Source organism: Hippopotamus amphibius, chromosome 11 (assembly GCF_030028045.1).
Source record: "Hippopotamus amphibius kiboko isolate mHipAmp2 chromosome 11, mHipAmp2.hap2, whole genome shotgun sequence".
NCBI lineage: Eukaryota > Metazoa > Chordata > Mammalia > Artiodactyla > Hippopotamidae > Hippopotamus > Hippopotamus amphibius.
The window spans coordinates 22219782-22237925 of NC_080196.1; the positions used below are offsets into that span (position 1 = coordinate 22219782).

Here is an 18144-nt window from a genome sequence, read left to right on the forward strand (position 1 = left end):
TTTTCAATAAATTACATTGCACCAATACTATACTGTTCCAAGAAGGAATAGTAATCAGAGGAACTTGGACAAGAGGTTGTCCATTGGAAAGAGATGAAGATAAAAAGTCATTACACATAAAGGAGAACATGCTTGTATATTTTTATATCAGTCAAGAGGAAGAAAGCTTACACGGAACCTCTTTGGCAACAGACATCCGGCCCCATGGCTAGGAGGCATATTTTTGCCAGACAAAGGCAGTAACTTCAAGGGGGGACAAGGGCAAAAGCTAACTGCCCCCTCTGAGGTTCGAACTCAGGACCTTCAGATTATGAGACTGACGCGCTGCCTACTGCGCTAAGGAGGCAGATGTCACACGATCCTCATCAAATATCTTTAACACTGGGATTTACTTTGCTCAAACTTCGGTCTTGCTCTGTATTCCCTTTACTTTAAAATTTGCAAATGAAATGCTCTCCTGCAACATCTTAAAAGTGCAACAGCTTCTTCAACCTGAATCAGATGAGGAAAGTCGCTGTTGATCCCGCTGTCGTTGCTCCCCTCGTTTTGAACTGATAACCCCCACCTCACAACAGAAGGAAAATTTCCTTAACTTCCTGCCCAGATACCTGCAATTAACCTACACCGGCGTCCATCCCTGTGGTCTCTAGGGAAGAGGAAAACGACCCGCTTCCTCTCTCACTATCCCTCTCTCCTTCCACACCCGATTCTTTTTATCAGTATCTTAAACAGATTTAAGTGTTTACTGTTAAACAGATTTAAGTGTTTACTGTCTTAAATAACAAAACACTCCCTTTGACTCGGCGCCTCGGTCTCAGGCTGTCGCTCTATTTCGTTTACTCCCTCGCAGGCAAATTTCCCATAAGGCAGTCTGTCCTCATTTGAAGAAAACACCTCCCCAAGTGCCATCAGGTTTTCAAAGGACTATACAACCTTCCCTGACTGCTACTCCGTCCCAAAGAAGCCCGCGGGGGGGTGGGGGTGGGGGTGGAGATGTTCCTGGACATATGGGACTTGAAGGTTTAAAGAATAAGGTGTCCTTGGTGCAAACTCTTGGGAATCTGCTGGTATGAGAGAGCTGTAGTTACAGGGACAGGAATAGGTGAAAAGCCTGGTTTACCATACTGTCTTGATTTGACCGGGGAATGTCTCGGGAAAGCCCCACCTCCGGGGAAACCTCTTCTCGGGGGTGAGAAAAGTCGGGGTTTTCGGTGCTCAGAGATGGGTTGCGGATGGTTGGGGAAAGTACAAAAAATCCCTATGACAGCTTTCACTCTGGATCCCCCCAGCCCCTGGAGGGCTGAAAGGAACATTGATTTCAGTGCCAAATGGATGCGTGCATATTATTCAGCTTCTGTAGTTGCAGTCGCTGTTTTCCCCCCTGGCCGCTGATGAGGGCAACCGGAATTTTCGGTTTCCAATAATGGGCGGTCCAGTGCTGCAACCCGCTGAGTCCTGTGACTTAAATACATGAAATGTGTTTTGTAGTTGTGAGAGTTAACAGTTTGGCTCTGCCTGTAGAAACTGTTGGGCCTTTTATCGAAATAGTGTGAGCTTAATTTTTAACACTGTGGATATTATAACCATATTTTCTAAGAATCTAGATCATGAAAATGAGAACAAACGACCACCGTGTGAATGCCAGCATGACCCAGACCTCACCGAAAAAGTCTAAATGACAGATGGGAGAACACATATAACTGGATTAGGGGGGTTAATTACCAAAACAGAGTACTGCACAATATGTAGAAAAGAATTTGGGTTTGGGTATGGTGGAGAAAGAGGTGTGACAGTACAACGGGGAGCCTGAATCTCCCAAGTCTGGGTTAAGACTGGCGAGAATTTTCTAATCAGAGGTTTTTCTTCGTCTCTAAATGACACCAATGTTCAGTCAAAAATAGTGCTGGATATAATACTTGAAAAGAACAGGTATTCTCTATTTCCTGATCCAAAGGTTGCAACCCGAGGGCAAACAAAGAGCGAAATTTAGATACCATGTATTGGCCTCTGGCACTGTGAAGCTGATTCTGTTGATGACCTTGCTTTCTACAATATAGCAACTTCAAGTGATGTGTCAAGTTACAGCAACCAAAAAATGTTTCCCCGAGCTCCTACGACTTTCTTTTGAAACATGGTGTCAAAAATCTTCTTGATTTGTCTGTAGATTTAATAAAACCTCTAGATATATAAAACAAATGATTGTCGATATCTTTTTCAAATACAAACTAGGCCGTGCTCATCTATCTGCACATTGGCAACAGTGCAAATGCAAATTTTGGCAAATTCCATTTAGCCTTACCAAAGAAAATGAAAAGATCTTATCTGCTAAATGTCCTGCACTCCTTGTACGCATACACTGCTTTAAAAGATGGTGGTCTGCTTACTCATGGTACGGAGGTTTTCATGGTTTATTGAGGTTTATGGTCACTTTTTATTTTCTTCAAAATGTGTAGAGCACTTACTGAGGTTTTTTTACTTGGTAAAAGTGGAATGAGATAGCCTCTTTAGGCATGTGCCTACAAGATGGCTATCACTGTTGCTGGCCATAGAAACTGTGTTAAAATATTGGCCTGCTGTGAAATCTTTATTTTCAAAGTGTGGGATAAAAAGAATCTCTTTCTCTAATTTGGAAATACTTTGAAGATGGGAATGGAAAAAAAAATACAGTAAAACAAAAATGTATACACTCTCCGATATTGTTTGATGTTGTATAGATTGTGACAAAAACTCATACACTGAAAAAAAATGACTTATTTTAGGGAAAATATGACTGCTTCGGAATGAAATAATAATAATAATAATAATAATAATACCATACGGGGCAGCCAAGTAGTCAAGTTAAACAGGACTTTCTTAACTTATTTGCTAAAAGTATAACTTATTTGGAATCCAAGTTTTATTTCACAAGTTTAAAATACTGCTGTGCTTTTTATCAAGATGAGGAAAACTGGAGAAGGAGCAGGTGGGTAGGAAATCAAGAGATCTTTGAACTTGTTAAGTTTGCAATGCGTTTTAGACATTCAGTGGAGATGTCAGTCATGTAATTGGATCTGCTCAATGGAGAGATGGGTTTGAAAGTTGAAGTTTGGGACCCATCAGGGTATAGATGGTATTTAAAGTCAGGGTGATCAGGTGAGTTCATGCAGGGAGAGGGTATACATAGGGAATACATGAGGACTCAGGTTGGGACCCTGGAGAATTCCAAAATTTCGAGATTGGGAAGAGGAGGAAATAAAGAAGGAACAACATTTAAGTGGGGGAAAAAACCAACCAACCAACCAAACAAACAAACAAAAAACAAACTAACAAAAAACCAAGAGAGAGTGGCATTCCAGAAATCAAGTGAATGTGTTTCCATAAAGAGGGAGTATCAGCTGGGCCAAGTGTTACTGAGAAGCTGAGCAAGTTGAAGACTGAGAATTGACCATTGGATTTTGCAAGATGGAGGTTGCTGAGACTTGACAAGGGAATTTCAGTGGAGTTGAAGTGGATAAAGCTTTGGTTTAGAGTGAGTTAAATGGAGAAGCACAGTTAGGGGTGTGTTCTATCCATTCAGCTATTCAGATTCAGGTCTGGAGAAAGTGGTGGTGTGTTTGATTTGACCAAGGGTTGGGAGTGAGGCAAAAGAGATGAAGATTATGCGAGCTAGTAATGCTGGCAATTAACCATGAAATCTAAGCTGTGGAAAGAGGGAGGTAAAGATGTGAGGAGGAAGGGGATACATTTTCTCTTGTTTTTCTCCTCATTCTCCTATCCTTATCCTCCTCAGTTTCTGAAATCTCTAAATTGTGGGTCAATTCTCTTCAGCTATGAGAAGATTCTCATTAAAATATCCTCATCAGCTCTGAAAACTTCCTTTCATTCAGCTTCATCTAGTCTTGCTGACCTTGAGGACTTAAAATATTTTAGCATGCAATAGCATTTCTTCATCTGCATGGACAACTGTGTTAAGACACCAGACTCAAGGCCTGTTGTTCTCATTGTTTTCTCCCTGGTTTTGAAATCCCACTTCTCCATAAGAAAAGTATCAGCTTGGCGAAGACCTTCTTCTCCTGTAATAGCAGGTGACTGGCACCATCACATTTGCATCCTTTTTAATCCCTTCCTCTGTTTTACTTCCAAATACATTCTACCAGCTTCCAAGTCCTATGAATTATACCTTCTTGGTACTTCCTGAATCTGTCTCCTTTATTCCATACCAGAATACTACCACTGTTTTAATTTTCCTTTCTCCTCCTCCTCCGTCCATGTCTTTCCTCTGGTACTGCAATGGCCTCCAATCTGGTTTGTTGGCTTCTAACCTTGCTTGTCTCCCATTGTTTGTCTACACAAGGCCGTCATACACAGGTATCCTATAAACGACCCTTGTGGATAAGGTGAATAGGGGCTAAAGTCTGACCTGAGCTCTGAGAACCAAGCCAAGAGTCCTTGGATAGAGGTGGCATTTTCCTTTTTTTGTACTTTATCAGCCCCGAGGGTTGCCTTTCAGTAATTCATCCACCAAAGTGAGTCATTATTACATAATTTGCACAAAAGCACTCTGTGTGCTAGCTGAGGCCCCACTTCTGCAGTACAAACAGGACAAGCTTGCAAAAAATACCAGTTACAGTGACCTTTCTGTTCAGAAGGGCACTTGTCTGCTCAAAGCCTTTGAGGTAAAGTTCAAAGCCTGTAGCATTGCAGATTTAGCTCACAATGTGTTCTCATTATCTACTAATATGTAGCAAAGAATTCCAAAACACAGTGGCTTGCGGTACACAGAATAATGGCCATTCTAAAGATATTTTCTAATCCCTGGAACACGTGAATGTTACCTTACACGGTAAAAAGGACTTTACAGATATAAGTAAGATTAAGGCCCATGAGATGGGGAGATGATTCTAATCCCAAGAGTCCTTAAAAGTGGCCAGGGAGGGAGAAGAGTAAGGTAACGAGATGTGATTTGAGGACTTGACCCATCATTCATGGCTTTGAAGAGCCAAAGAATGTAGCAGCCTTTAGAAGCTGGGAGTGGCCATTAGCTTAAGCCAGCAAAAAACAGAGAGTTCAGTCCTACAACTACAGAGAAACAAACTCTATAAACAGTGTGAAGGAGGAAAAGGAGTCTCTCAGAAAGGAATGCAGGCTGTGAGCACCATTCTTTCAGCAGGGTGAGACAGTACCCATCACTTTTGACCTGCAAAATTCTAAGATAATAAATTTGTGTTGTTTAAAGCCACTAAGGTTGCTATGATAACAATAGAAAACCATTTTCTTATCTCTCTTGATTCTGTGGGTTGACTGGGCTCATCTGGGCAATTCTGCTGCACGTGGTGTCCGCAAAGACTCCAATCCTCTGAGGACTTGATTGGGCCAAGCTGTCCAAGATGGCTCGCTCATGTGACTGGTGGTGGCAGCTGGTGTTTGTGATCTGTGAGGAGCTCTGTTGAGGCTGTTGTCCAGACTGCTGGGCTGTGGCCTTTCCATGTGGCTTGGATTTCTCACAGTATAGTGACTGGGTTCTGAGAGGGAGCTTCCCAGATTGAGCATTCCAAGAAACCCAGTCAGAAGCTGCAAGGGTTCTTATGACTCAGGTGGGCCTGGAACTGGCAAAGTGTCACTTCAATGAAATTCTACTAGGTCGGCCAAGATTCACTGCGGGAATGTGCTACACAAAGGTGCGATTACTGAGGGATCTGCTACACAGGGGTCAGTTTTGGGAGACCAGCTACCACACAAGGTAACCCTTTTTTTTCACTTGCAGCTTCATCTTAATCTTATTCCTCCTGGCCCATGCACCATCGATGCTCTGCTCAGGTCTAATTGAGCTAGAACTAGGGATTTTCACACCCTTTCAGCTTTGCACCTGTTGATGCTTCATGGAAAGAATCTTCCCATGCCCCATAAATCAGACACTATTCCAACGTGTGGGATTTCCCCCTACATCACCAAGCAATTCTTTACACAGGCTGAGTGTGCTACAATTCAACTCAATTCTGACACTACCTACCTAGAGATAGCATCAGATTTTACCAAATAAGGGCTCAGCTCCACAAGACTGCCCCCAAACGTGAGTCCAGGTTGTCCCTTGTGCATTTGATCCACTGACTATGGATGGGAGTTTTCAAAGGCTCCCCTCCTTGGGTTTGATTAATTTGCTAGAGCGGCTCACAGAACTCAGAGAAACATTTTATATACTAGATTACTGGTTTATAATAGGGGGTTATCACTCAGGAACAGCTGGATGGAAGAGATGCAAAGGTATGGGTAAAAGGGGTGCAGGACTTCCCTGTCTTCTCTGAGCTGGTCACAGTCTCCACATCTCCAAGTGTTCACTAGCCCAGAAGCTTCAAACTCTGTCCTTTTTGGTTTTTATGGAGGCTTCATTATATAAGCAGAATTCATTAAACATAGGCCATCGGTAATTTAACTTAATCTCTAGTCCCTCTCCCCTCCCAGGAGGTAGGGGTTGGGACGGAAAGTTTCAATCCTCTAATCACATTGTTAGTTCCCCTGGGATCTTTCGGGGACCTAGGGGCTTTCCCAAGGTCTCCTTATTAATATAACAAAAGGCACCTTTCCTGCTCTCATCAATCAGGAAAGTCCAAGGGTTTTAGGAACTGTGTGCCAGAAGTGTGAGGAAGACCAGATAATATTTATTATAAATCACAATGATCACTTCTTCCTTACCTGCCTAATTATATCTCATCTTTAAGACACGTTGTGGCTAAGATCTCCTCCAGTAAACCATTCCCACCTTAGGTTAGGTGCCTGCATTGATGATTTTCTCTGCGCAACACCTTGCCTTTACATGTATGGAAGAATATGAGTGTACCTTAATTCTCACTGATTTACTTGCCTGTATTTTTAAAAATCAAGTCATAAGCTCCGTAGAAGAGTACATTTTGTACTCTCAGATTCCTCAGATAGACCTAGTATAAATGGCACAAAGGTCTCAGTAAATGTTGGCTGACAGGGTAGTAACTGAGCAATTCTCTGCATGTATGTATTACTTGCCACAACCCAAATACACCCAACATGATATTGTACAAATGCTATGGTTCAACCATGCAAAAAATTATGTATGAATGAGGCGGGAAATAAAAAGGCAGAAGGGAAATGTCCATAATCTGTTGGGAAGGCAGAACTATCTTTAATTTCTCTCTTTAGTGTTCTAACATCATAATGCTGTCACTGTTAAAAATAAATGAAAAACTGTAGAACCATCAGTTTCCAAAGCGTCAACAACCTTGTCACTTGCAGCACGGACAGCTGATTAGCCGAACCTGGGAGTTTTTTAGAAATGCAGAATCTCGGACCTCATCCCAGACCTACAGCATTAGAACCTGCATTTTAGCGAGACCCCCCTGTGATTTTGTATGCGCACTGAAGTTTGTGAAGAACTTGCAACGCTCAATACAGTCCTTCACCCTTTCCTTTATTCAATTTACGGCCATTTGTTTAAAACCGACCTTTTTGCAAAGATTCCTAGGACAGCAAGATAAAGAGAGCTTATTCACATCTTTGCCAGTGCTTTCTGAGCTCGCTTCTATCAACTCCTCTAGCAATCCAGTGTGGGTAGTGGGGTGGGCACGGGGGAGTAGCCGCGCGGGTCGCGCCGCGCAGCACAGCTGGGCCGCCGGCCGCAGGCTCCAGGCTCGCGGCGCCGCATCTCCCCGCGCCGGGCACGGTGGCGTGTGCCTGTAATCCCAGCTTCCCGGGAGGCTGAGGTCGGCGGATCGTGGGTGCCCGGGGGTTCGGGACTACGGCGCTGTGCAGAGCGGGCGTCCGCACCGGGCCTGGCACCAACATGGGGCTCCCGGGGGAGCTCGGGGGTACCAGGTTGTCTAAGGAGGGGGGGACCCGGCCCAGGCCGGACACGGAGCAGGTCAAACTCCCCGTGCTGGGCGGCGGTGGGACCGCGCCTGCGAGCAGTGCCTGCAGTTCTGCCTGGACATCCAACGAGACCCGGTCTCTTTTGTTTAATCTTCCCTTTTCAGGATTCTCTTTTTTAAGAATTATTTTTGCACACACCGGACCACCTGACTTCACGGAGTACACGGGGCGGTGTACCTACTACTGTAAAAAGATAAACAGAGGCATATTAAAAGTTTTAAGGTTTTACTTGAGCAAAAACCAATTCCAATGGAGCAGCATCCAATCTAGCAGGTAGGAAGGAGCTCCGAGGAGTTGTACAAAATGAAAGACTTTAGCAGGCAGAAGGGAGCAGGAACAAGGAAGTTATACTAGGCAAAAATGTGGTTGGTTATTGCTAGGTTACTTTCCTTTAGGGGATGGCAGGAGTCTATCAAGCAGATAACCTAACTAGGCCATTCCTGATTGATTGGTTTTAGATTATATTTCTAGGCGGGTGGAAACCGTAGTTAAGTCTAGGTTTGGTGACAATGAGGCTTAGCATAAATGACTCCATTTTGGGTCTGCCCTTTTTATTTTATTTTTTTAAAAACACTACAGTATACTTCAGGTTTTGTGCACAGGGGAAGGGTGCTGCAGTCAGTCTACACTGGAAGAAACTCCTTTTAGTGGCTTTCTCCACCCTGCAATAGGCCTTTCCCAAAACAGTAAGGCTGTATTGCATTTTGTAAACTCTGCTGCATTATATTGTATAGCATGCCAATTGTATAATCCAAGACAGATTTGCAACAGGTCTGAACTTCCAAGTTTTTTCAAGAACTTCTCACTCAAAAACCTGAACCCAAATGTTCTTACTGGATTGGGCAAAAGACCTAAAGAGGTATTTCACCGAAGCAGGTATACAGACGGCAAATAAGCCCATAAAAAGGTTTTCAACATCATTAGCTACTTGGGAAATGCAAATTATAACCACAATGAGATGTCACTATATATTTATCAGAATGTCTAAAGTAAAACTAGTAAAACGCCAACTGTTGGTGAGGCTATATATATTGTGGGAATGTAAAATGGTGCAGCCACTCTGGGAAACATTTTGGCAGTTTCTTTAAAAACTAAACATGTAAATACTATGCCACCTAGCAGTTGCACTCCTGGGCATTTATTGGAGAGAAATGAAGACTGATGTTTATACCAAAAGCTATCCTCAAATGTTTATAGCAAATTTATTCATAATAGTAAAAAGCTGGAAACAACCAAGATGTCCTTCAATGGGGAGTGTTCAAACAATCTGTGATAAATTCATACCACAGAATACTATTCAGTAATAAAAAGTAATGAACTACTGAAACACTCAACAACCTGGATGAATCTCCAGAGAATTACAGTGAGTGCAAAAAGCCAGTTCCAATAAGTTACATGCTGTATTTTTCCATTTATATAACGTTCTTGAAATTATAAAGTTATAGAAATGGAAAACAGATTAGTGGTTGCCAGATGTTGGGGGTGGGGGTGGGGGGACAGGAGGAAAGTGGATGCTGCTATAAAAGGGCAACATGAGGATCCTAGTGGTGAGGGAAATGTTCTGTATCTTGACTTTATCAATATCAATACCCTGCTCCTGATATTGGATTATAGTTTTGCAAGATGTCACCATTGGGGGCAACTCAGTAAAGGGTACTTGAGATCTTTCTGTATTATTTCTTATAATTGCATGTGAATCTCTAATTATCTAAAAGTTAAAAATTGAATTAAAAAAGACAAAGGTCAGGACACTGACCATTTCTAAAGTAGCCATTTCTAAAGAGTCCTTAGAAGTGGGGGAGAGGGAAGGTGGAAACAGAGCAGTCAGAGAGTACAGAGAAGAAAAAGTCCAAGGAAGATTGATTCATGACGGAAGAGTTGTCAATAGTTTCCATCCTGCACAAAATTAAGTTTAGGGGGGAAAAAAAAAGCCAGAGCATTAGAAACTTCGGAAGTTGATGTTAATGGTTTCCTAGAATTGGAAGGCAGACCTCAGCTGGTGAGCAATTGATGAGGCAAGGAAGTGGAGACAAATACTGTTCAGACTGGAGGGCATGCATTCTCTTTTTGTTGTCTAAAGATGGACATTTAGGCATTCTGTAGTTTGAAGAGAGGCAGGTAAGAGGGAAAGAGATCAAAGACACAAGAGCAGAATGGAATTGGGAGAACGGCCAAAAGCACAGGTGGCATATTAACTAGCCTTGGAAATGAAGGAAATTTTTCCTCTGAGTAAGAAGGAAGAGGTTGGAATATGTGAAGAACTAACAAAGTAAGAGGTAGGGGAAAAGGAAGCTACAGGAATATCACGACTCTTTTCTCTCCTTCAAGGCTCAGGCTCAGTTTACCACGCACCCTGCACCACCGCCGTCCCCTGCCCTCCACCTCTTCCAGCCAGGAGCCATCTCTTTAACTCATATGACTTCATTTCCCAGGAACCTTTCCTTCAGTTCTCCTGTCTTGCCTCTCTCTTTCTTTTCAGAGCTGCATAAGAGACCACTTAATAAATATTTATTGAAGGAACATGACTTCGAGAATAAAACGTAATTGGTATTCCTCATATTAAACTTCTCTTTTCCATCTCTATCTGGAGGACCTGTCTCCTTTGCATTAGACGCTGGCAGAGAACAAGATTAGGGGGAAAGCGGGATCAGGAAGTAGAAATGAACAGGAGAAAGGAGTATTTTGGGGCCCCTCGACTTTGGCTTATGGTTGTTGGAATAATTCCATGGGAATGAAGGAGGGGTAAGTTTGAAGAAAGAGGAGCATAGCATAAGTGGAACAGAGCCCGAACCAAGAAAGAAGATACACACTAAATATTGCAAAGAAGAAGGGAAAGTGGTTTTCCTTCTGCACATTTGGATCTCTCTCTTTCCTTTAGTGAGATGTAGAAGCCCATCCCTAGGCTACTCTGACTGGAAGAATTATTTTATCGCACAATCCTCTTGTGTCTTCCTTTATGAATTTGAGAAAAAAAATTGCCTATCTTTTTGATATTTTCTTGTTTGCAATCTGTGCATTAAGTATTTTAATTAACATATATCCAAAAACAAGCGCCTTCCTGCCGAAACCCGGGATCGAACCAGGGACCTTTAGATCTTCAGTCTAACGCTCTCCCATCTGAGCTATTTCGGCTCCGCCCACATCCCCTTAAAATAATACTTTATGGCTTTATCCTTCGTCTTTTTGTTCACTAAGTAATAAGAATATGATAAATATCATGATAAGAACTTTGAGGAAAACAAAGATAAATTTTAAAACGGTTTTCATCTTCGAATGGCTCACCAATTTACGAGGAGAAAGATAAGAAAACAATTACAAATTAATGTCATAAGAACTGCCGTAACTACTTAGTTAAATCTACAATTTATTCCTGAGTAAATTCACAAGTTTGGAGCAGGAAAAGAGACTCTATGCAGCTACGTGCACCAGATTACTTCTTTTTCAGGCGTTGCCATTATCTTCCCCTCGTCTAGATTTTATTGGTTGGTGGGAACAGGAGGGCCATGCGTAAACGAATGAGGTCTGGCACTGCCTCATTGAATATTCAGAAAAGAAGAACTGTTTGTAGATATGGAACATTAGCCTCGTAGGCTTTTTTTGAAGAGGTTTCACCGCCTTCCCTGGTGGTCTAGTGGTTAGGATTCGGCGCTCTCACCGCCGCGGCCCGGGTTCGATTCCCGGTCAGGGAACAGGTGTGGCTTTCTTTTCTTTTTTCTACCTACTTCTCTGCCCTGAAAGGAGAAAGCTGTAAACACGACTACTCGTTAAAGTGTATACAGATTTACTTTTAATTTTCATATGAGGCATTTTCTGACTAGAAACTCTGCAACGGTTTTGCTAGTCTAAGCGCAAAATGACAAATGATGTAAATCTCAATGATTTACAAAGTTTTGTTAATGTTTTGTTAATGAGCACGTTACCTGACATTGACCAAAAAGCTCGCCACTATCTTGAATGCTTCAAAATTTCAGTTCATTCAGTTGGATGATACAGTGAGCGGGAAATTTTGGAGGCAACTGATTAGCTTTAGGAATTGGTTGAGATTAGTATAACACGTTGTAAAGACAGTTAATGAAGATGAGAGGGAAGAAATCGGGAAGTTATTTTCTGGAGGTTTGCATTGGCTGGTTTGTGGGCGTTTTTGAATGCCGGCTGAAATTTTGAAACGCACTCTCTCCGGCGAATTTCCTACTTTCACTGATCCAACTGGGAGGAGGGGGATCGCCCTGAAAATACTGACACGGTAACTTAGTCTTGGATCAAGGCGGTCTCAGGACTGCCTGATCTCCCCAGAGCCTCCACCTGTCTTCCTCTATGAATTTACAATTTGTCTGGAGTTTTCTAAGGAAATAGGGGAAGGCCATATTATTAAAGGAAGCTGCTGTCAAAAGACTAAAAAACAGGCAAACGATGTATCCAGCATCTCTGAATGCGAACCTGAGAAAAGTACTGATAGCTACTGGAGAAAAAGCAAATTCTGTTATTCTCCTGACTTTTGATAAGATTTGATGCCTTTGTGCCAGTTGGCTCCTGTCTGACAGTATTGGGGTACCAATCTTTGTTACTTGGTGTATCTAAGTAGCAGCCACAGATGTATTGCTTGTTATTTCCTTCTCCTTTCTTAAAAAGTTCAATGCACATATGAACTCTCCACAAGTTTCCAAACAAAGATCATGGTGTCCCTGATCTTATTCTACCAACAGATGGGGATATGATCTTTTTATGATCATGTTAAATGAAACAGTAATACTATTTTTCTAACTGCACGTTCCCTGCTCTCCTCCAACCCCCATATACATATATTCACAAATTCCAAGACCTCTTTGAGCGGGGACACTCCTTTGTCATCTTGTCAATATTCTCCTTGAGTAAATACACTTTGACACCTATGTAAGATCGATTTGTCTAAGAAATTTTTTTTCCTTAAGTATAAAAGTTGTATGGTTTGTCAAATTTCTGTATATAATGAAGCTGTTCTGTGTCTTTCTGCTTAATGTTCCACAGGAAATCAACCCTCTAGGCTTGATGGCAATCATTCCTGAACAACACCCTCTTTTAATGATGTCGTATTTTGTCTCCTCTGTATGCAGCAAGAATCCTTTGCTTCATTTCTTTTTATATGTCTGTTTTTAGGGAGGTGTGTGGATAGAATCCCAGGATGTGTTTAATTTTTTCTAAATTTTAAAACTTTTCCACATAAACCTAATTGGATTAGAGACAAAGGACTCTTCTTTGAAAGTGATGGGACTTTTTTTATTCTTCTGTTATGAGCTATTACTTATTCTCCATGGGGGAAAAATCTCTAATTTGTATTTTAGCACAGTATGTTCTGTTCATTCATGAGACTGCTACCTAATTACTTGTCAACTCAGAAAGAAAATGGCAAAAATATAGCAAAACCAAAATCCACATAAGGACAAGAGAAAGGAGGGAGAATGCAAATGGCTATAAGAAAAGAGACAACAGTTGGGGGTCAGTAAATCAATCTTAAGGGCCAAGGAAGGTTTGCACTACACTAGTCCTTGTGGAAGATGAAAAACGAGCAAGACACACTCCTACCTCTTAATTAACATCCCTAAACTCCAGTTTTCCCATCTGTAAAAAAGGAATAAAAAATCTACTGCATAGAATTTCTGTGAGGGGTAATGCGCAAAAAGTGCTCAGCCATGCTAGTATCCTAATCCACATGATTTTATTGTTATTATTATTTTTATTACATTTGTGGTGCTTGGTATGAGTGGAGGAGACAGATATTGTGAACAAGTTTTCCATTGGGCAGAAAGAGAAATCTGCTAAAATAAAGTGTGGAAAATCACGGTGGCGTATGTGTGTGTGGGTCTGAGAGAGAAAGAGAGAGATTCGGAGGCAGGGTGGAGGACTGATTTATTTGAAGTGGGCTTTGAAGAATGAACAAGATTTCTGTGAGGGAATAAGGAGCAGACCTGCATTCCAGGACAAGGCATCAGGAGAAGCAGAGCGCAGAATTGCGAAAGCCCCTGGATCCTTCAGGACTGTGAATTCCGAACTCTTTGAATTCTGAACTGGAAATTTGGAAAATCTCTGCTACTGATGGGATGGCATATGTTTTCAATGTCAAACCTTCTGACAATACGCAGCGAAGGTAGAATTACACTTCCGTATATGTTCCGATGGCAATTGCTGACAAATCCACCTCCTAAACGTACACACTTGCTTCCCAGAAATTTTCTCACATTGGTCGGCCCTGGGGACTAATTTTAAAAGCTTTACAATCAACTTATTCTCTAAAGAGAAGATCATCAGAATTCTCTGTTCGACTTCCAAGAACCTGTGACGGTGGTTCCAAAGCTCACTCTGACGCCCCGCCCACCCAGCGGCGGGAGTAAAGCTGTAGCGCCCCGTAAACTGAAATAGAACCAGCGAGAGAGGCAGTCCTCCCCGTTTCCTAGAGAGTATACACTGAGCGGACAGTTGGATGGAGGGTACTAGAATGCGCCTCTCCAGGGATCAGGAATATTTGTATCATATTTAAATTCCTGTTCTGTGTGGCGTAGGCCTTTAGTCCTTGCAGGGACTGCCTCCTGAGGAGCACTCTTTGGCTCATTATTTCTCGTAATGTTAGAATCATAGATCCGGAAACGGTTAGGTAGCGGCAGCTCCCAGGGGCCTCCCGACCATCACCCGACTGGACCGAGGGGGCTGTGGGAGAACTCCTCTTCTTTTCATTCTCCTTCACCTCGTTCTTCCTTCTTCCACGTCTCACCCCTGGCTCCTTCAGAAATGTGTGTGTGTGTGTGTGTGTGTGTGTGTGTGTGTGTGTGTGTGTGTGTGTGTGTGTGTGTGTGTGTGTGTGTGTGTGTGTGTGTGTTGGGGCTGGGGTTTGCAGGTTCAATCCCGACCCCGGCCTCCCTCCACTCAAACGTTTCCTTGTTACACTTCTCGCCCGGCTTGTCTCACGCTAACTCCCTCACCCCATTCCCCAGGGCATTCATAAATTCCTCCAAGCAGGCCTTTCCAGATCTACGCTAAGTTAGCTCCTCCAACTAAGTGTGAACCCAGCTCTCCATCACAACACTGAGTTGTAATTACCGAATGAACGTTTGCCTTCCCTGGTAGTTCTGAGGTTGAGGACAGCAATGGTCACGTGTTTCTGTTGATTACCCAGTGCACAGCTTAATGCTCAGGTACCCGGTAGGCACTTGGTCAATACTTGTTGGATGAATGAGTGGACTCCTGATGCCCACTCCTTGATATAGTCACTTTATCTCAATTTATTTCTTCGTTTTTCGGTTTCCCCTATTAGTTTACCATGTAGGAATGCAAACACTAGGAAGAGAAAATTGGTCTCTAAATTGATGCCTTTGATGGATCAAGATGACGGTGATGAAGCACTGAACCAATTAGCACCTAGCCGGAGGGTACCATTGCTCTATGTCTCTGAGGGTTACAGTTGCCACAAAGTGGTCAGTTTCCATCAAGCTCTGTCCATCTTGCATTCAGAGATCCAGAACTGGTGGGAGTACATAGTCCTGATTGTGGAGAAGAGAGTACTACTGTTGTGAGGGACTGAGAGAGAGAAACAGGGAGAGGGCTCAGAATGACACAGCAGGTGAGAAAAGGGGCTCCTAGCTTGGGATATACGGAGGAACTAGGGAAAGTGAGGCTTTAGCAAGAGTAGGGGGTGACTATGTTGCTTCTGCTCTTGAGAATCCTTTTTCTTAGTGATTTTCCTAAGGTAATCTCCTTAGGAAATAATACCTGGTAATTGTTGAAGTATTACAGCTAAGGATAATGAGATACAACTGGATCATTTTTAAACTTTTCTTTTTAGAAGGTGAAGGCCATTGAAGACAAAGCAGGCAGAGATTTGTAGATGCCTACTTTGAAGATTGGAGAGATGTAGCCACAAGCCAAGGAATGCCAGCAGCCACCTGAAGCTGAAAGAGTCAAGGAACCAGATTTTCCCCTAGAGCCTCCAGAGGGAGCTTGGCCCTGAGGACACCCTGATTTGGGAGGTGATACAGATTGGACTTCTGGCCTCCAGAATTGTGAGAGAATAAATTTCTGTTGTTTTAAGTCACACAGTTTGTGCTAATTTGTTACCGTAGGCACAGGAAATGAACACCCATGTACTGTGTGATAAATTCCATATGAGCAACTCCAGTAAAGGAATTTGTAAGAAATCCTAGTTTTCATTGGAATAGTAGATAAATACACTATCAGCATTGATTTTTTTGGAGATGAATGGCAATACAAACAGAAACTCCAGCATTAGCTAACTTTCTTTATTGAGATATTATTTGTGACATAATCTGCACAATGTGTTGTTTTATAACACCTTTGTCTGAGCCAAAACTTTTAGGTCAGGGAGACCCACCTGCCACCATCTGCACTAAGAAGAGAAATGCAGACAGCAGCTTTATCAATGTATTTGCATTGTATTATGCCATTTCAAATGAGTTGGCTTAATTCCAGGTGGTACAGAATTCAGGATAGAAGAAAGACTTAAGAACACACTTTGGCAGGATTCTGGGCTGGGTTTATGCAGATCTCATAGCTAAGGTAGAAACGGCTGAGAAGAACTAAAGACAAGATGAGCCAGTGTATGATTTTTTCTTTTTTTCCAAAAACTTATTCTTAAATGTACAATAGATTCCAAGAAAACGCTTCATTCTAGCTATAGGTGGCAACAGACGCTATGGCACGGAATCTAGATGTTTAAACAGGAATGGAATGAAACATCATCATTGCCTCAGGCACAAGGAACAGCTTACTTTTTGCCAGATTTCTTAATTTTACCTGTGGCCAGGGGGCCTTTCCCCGCGGCCTTCGCTTTTAGCTCCTCGAGTTTCTTCTGCTCCTCCTCTTGTTTCTGCTTGAATGCCTTATTTTCCTCGTTGATCTCCTTGCTTTGCTTCTTGGGCTGCTTCAGGGGCTTCTTGCCACCTTCGCGGCCCGACTGCAACTATATTTTTAAATGATTCGAATCTTGGCCTTTCAAAATGAACCGCCCAACGCCTTTGGTCCTGGCGGCACTTCTGCAGAGACCGCGGTCCCCCTGAGGAGTGTGCTTTCTGCTCCTTTCGTCGGGTTGCCTTTCTTTCCTAGCGTCTCCTCAGCCAAAACTCACTCCTGGACGTCCCCATCCACGGCGGACCTGAAACCCACCAGGCCCCCGCGGCCCTTTCCTTTTGTGTTGGTTACAAAGGGGCGGGCGTCTCGGATCCCCTGATTTCCTCCCGTCCTACTCCCAGCTGTGGGGAAGCAGGGTGTCAGGGGTCAGGCTGGGCGACGGCTGAACACCAGGCATAAATTCTATGGTAGTATTAGTGGGAAAAACACCAGAAAAGGAAGTCAGGGATAGAAAACGTGTGTGGGAGCCGGAAGGGGAAGACTTTCACTCTTGAGAAATATGGAAAGGCAAGCACCCCGGAAGTGGTAGCGTGGCCGAGCGGTCTAAGGCGCTGGATTAAGGCTCCAGTCTCTTCGGGGGCGTGGGTTCGAATCCCACCGCTGCCAGGCCTTCCTTCCTCTTTTAAAACTGCCTGGTATTAGACGCCGTCTCTTTACAGCGGATGTGGTCAGTTCTAACATTCTACAAAGTCAGTCTCTATCTTCCCCTGTTTTGACTTTTACCCAGGAGCCATAGATAACTGCCCTAGAAAAATGATCACCCGAAAATAAGCACTCAATCTATTTGAGCGGCCTGTATATTCTAGGCATAATTCTAGGTCCTGCGGATGCAGCAGTCAGTAACACAAACAAAAAGTGTTTTTCTGCATACAATCCTTATTACAAACAAATGAATAGACGTCAGATTCCTGGGAATGTCCTTATAATTCAATATAGATCTTGCCAGTGCCTCCGAAGGAATAATTCATGTTCAAAATAGCCACTGTTCTTCCTCTATCCTGTCTGTGGAGCACTTAGTGTTTGGAACCCTAGTTATTAAGATATGAGAAGAGACTATGGAAAGCGCCAGCGCCTTTTCTCACAACTGCTGGACACATTCCACCAGCGTCAGGTGCCCTCGCCCCTCTGGGCACTTTTCCGCTTTCGAGTTCAGCGGCACCGCACACGCTACGGCTTGGGGTGAGAGTTCTCTCTGCTTTGAGCAGATCGTCGTGTCTCTTTCTCATCTTCTAGGCCTTAGCTTGGAAATTGATTCTATCAGGAAGCCTTCCCTGGCCTCTCCCTCTCCCTCTTCCTCCTACCAGCTCCAAGTTCACTGCCTTCGTGGAACTTAAAGCTTAGTGTGGTTCATGCAATAGGTAAGTTATTGCTCAAATA

At 43.0% G+C, this 18144-nt stretch overlaps 1 protein-coding gene and 4 non-coding genes across 5 annotated transcripts; 2 read left to right on the top strand and 3 right to left on the bottom strand.

The window, feature by feature from the left end:
- Positions 1 to 273: 273 nt before the first annotated feature.
- TRNAM-CAU (transfer RNA methionine (anticodon CAU)) lies at positions 274 to 346 on the bottom strand. Its single transcript has one exon. It is a non-coding gene; the product is annotated as a tRNA-Met (tRNA).
- A 10588-nt stretch (positions 347 to 10934) lies between these two features.
- On the bottom strand, positions 10935 to 11007 carry TRNAF-GAA (transfer RNA phenylalanine (anticodon GAA)). The gene has a single exon. It is a non-coding gene; the product is annotated as a tRNA-Phe (tRNA).
- A 485-nt stretch (positions 11008 to 11492) lies between these two features.
- TRNAE-CUC (transfer RNA glutamic acid (anticodon CUC)) lies at positions 11493 to 11564 on the top strand. The gene has a single exon. It is a non-coding gene; the product is annotated as a tRNA-Glu (tRNA).
- Positions 11565 to 16624: 5060 nt separating this feature from the next.
- Positions 16625 to 17993, bottom strand: LOC130830825 (translation machinery-associated protein 7-like). Its single transcript, XM_057698149.1, has 2 exons — positions 17850 to 17993; positions 16625 to 16819 (listed from the first exon to the last, which is right to left on the bottom strand). Exons 1-2 carry the CDS (start codon positions 17991 to 17993, stop codon positions 16625 to 16627), a joined length of 339 nt encoding a protein of 112 aa, XP_057554132.1.
- TRNAL-AAG (transfer RNA leucine (anticodon AAG)) lies at positions 17292 to 17373 on the top strand. Its single transcript has one exon. It is a non-coding gene; the product is annotated as a tRNA-Leu (tRNA).
- Positions 17994 to 18144: the final 151 nt, after the last annotated feature.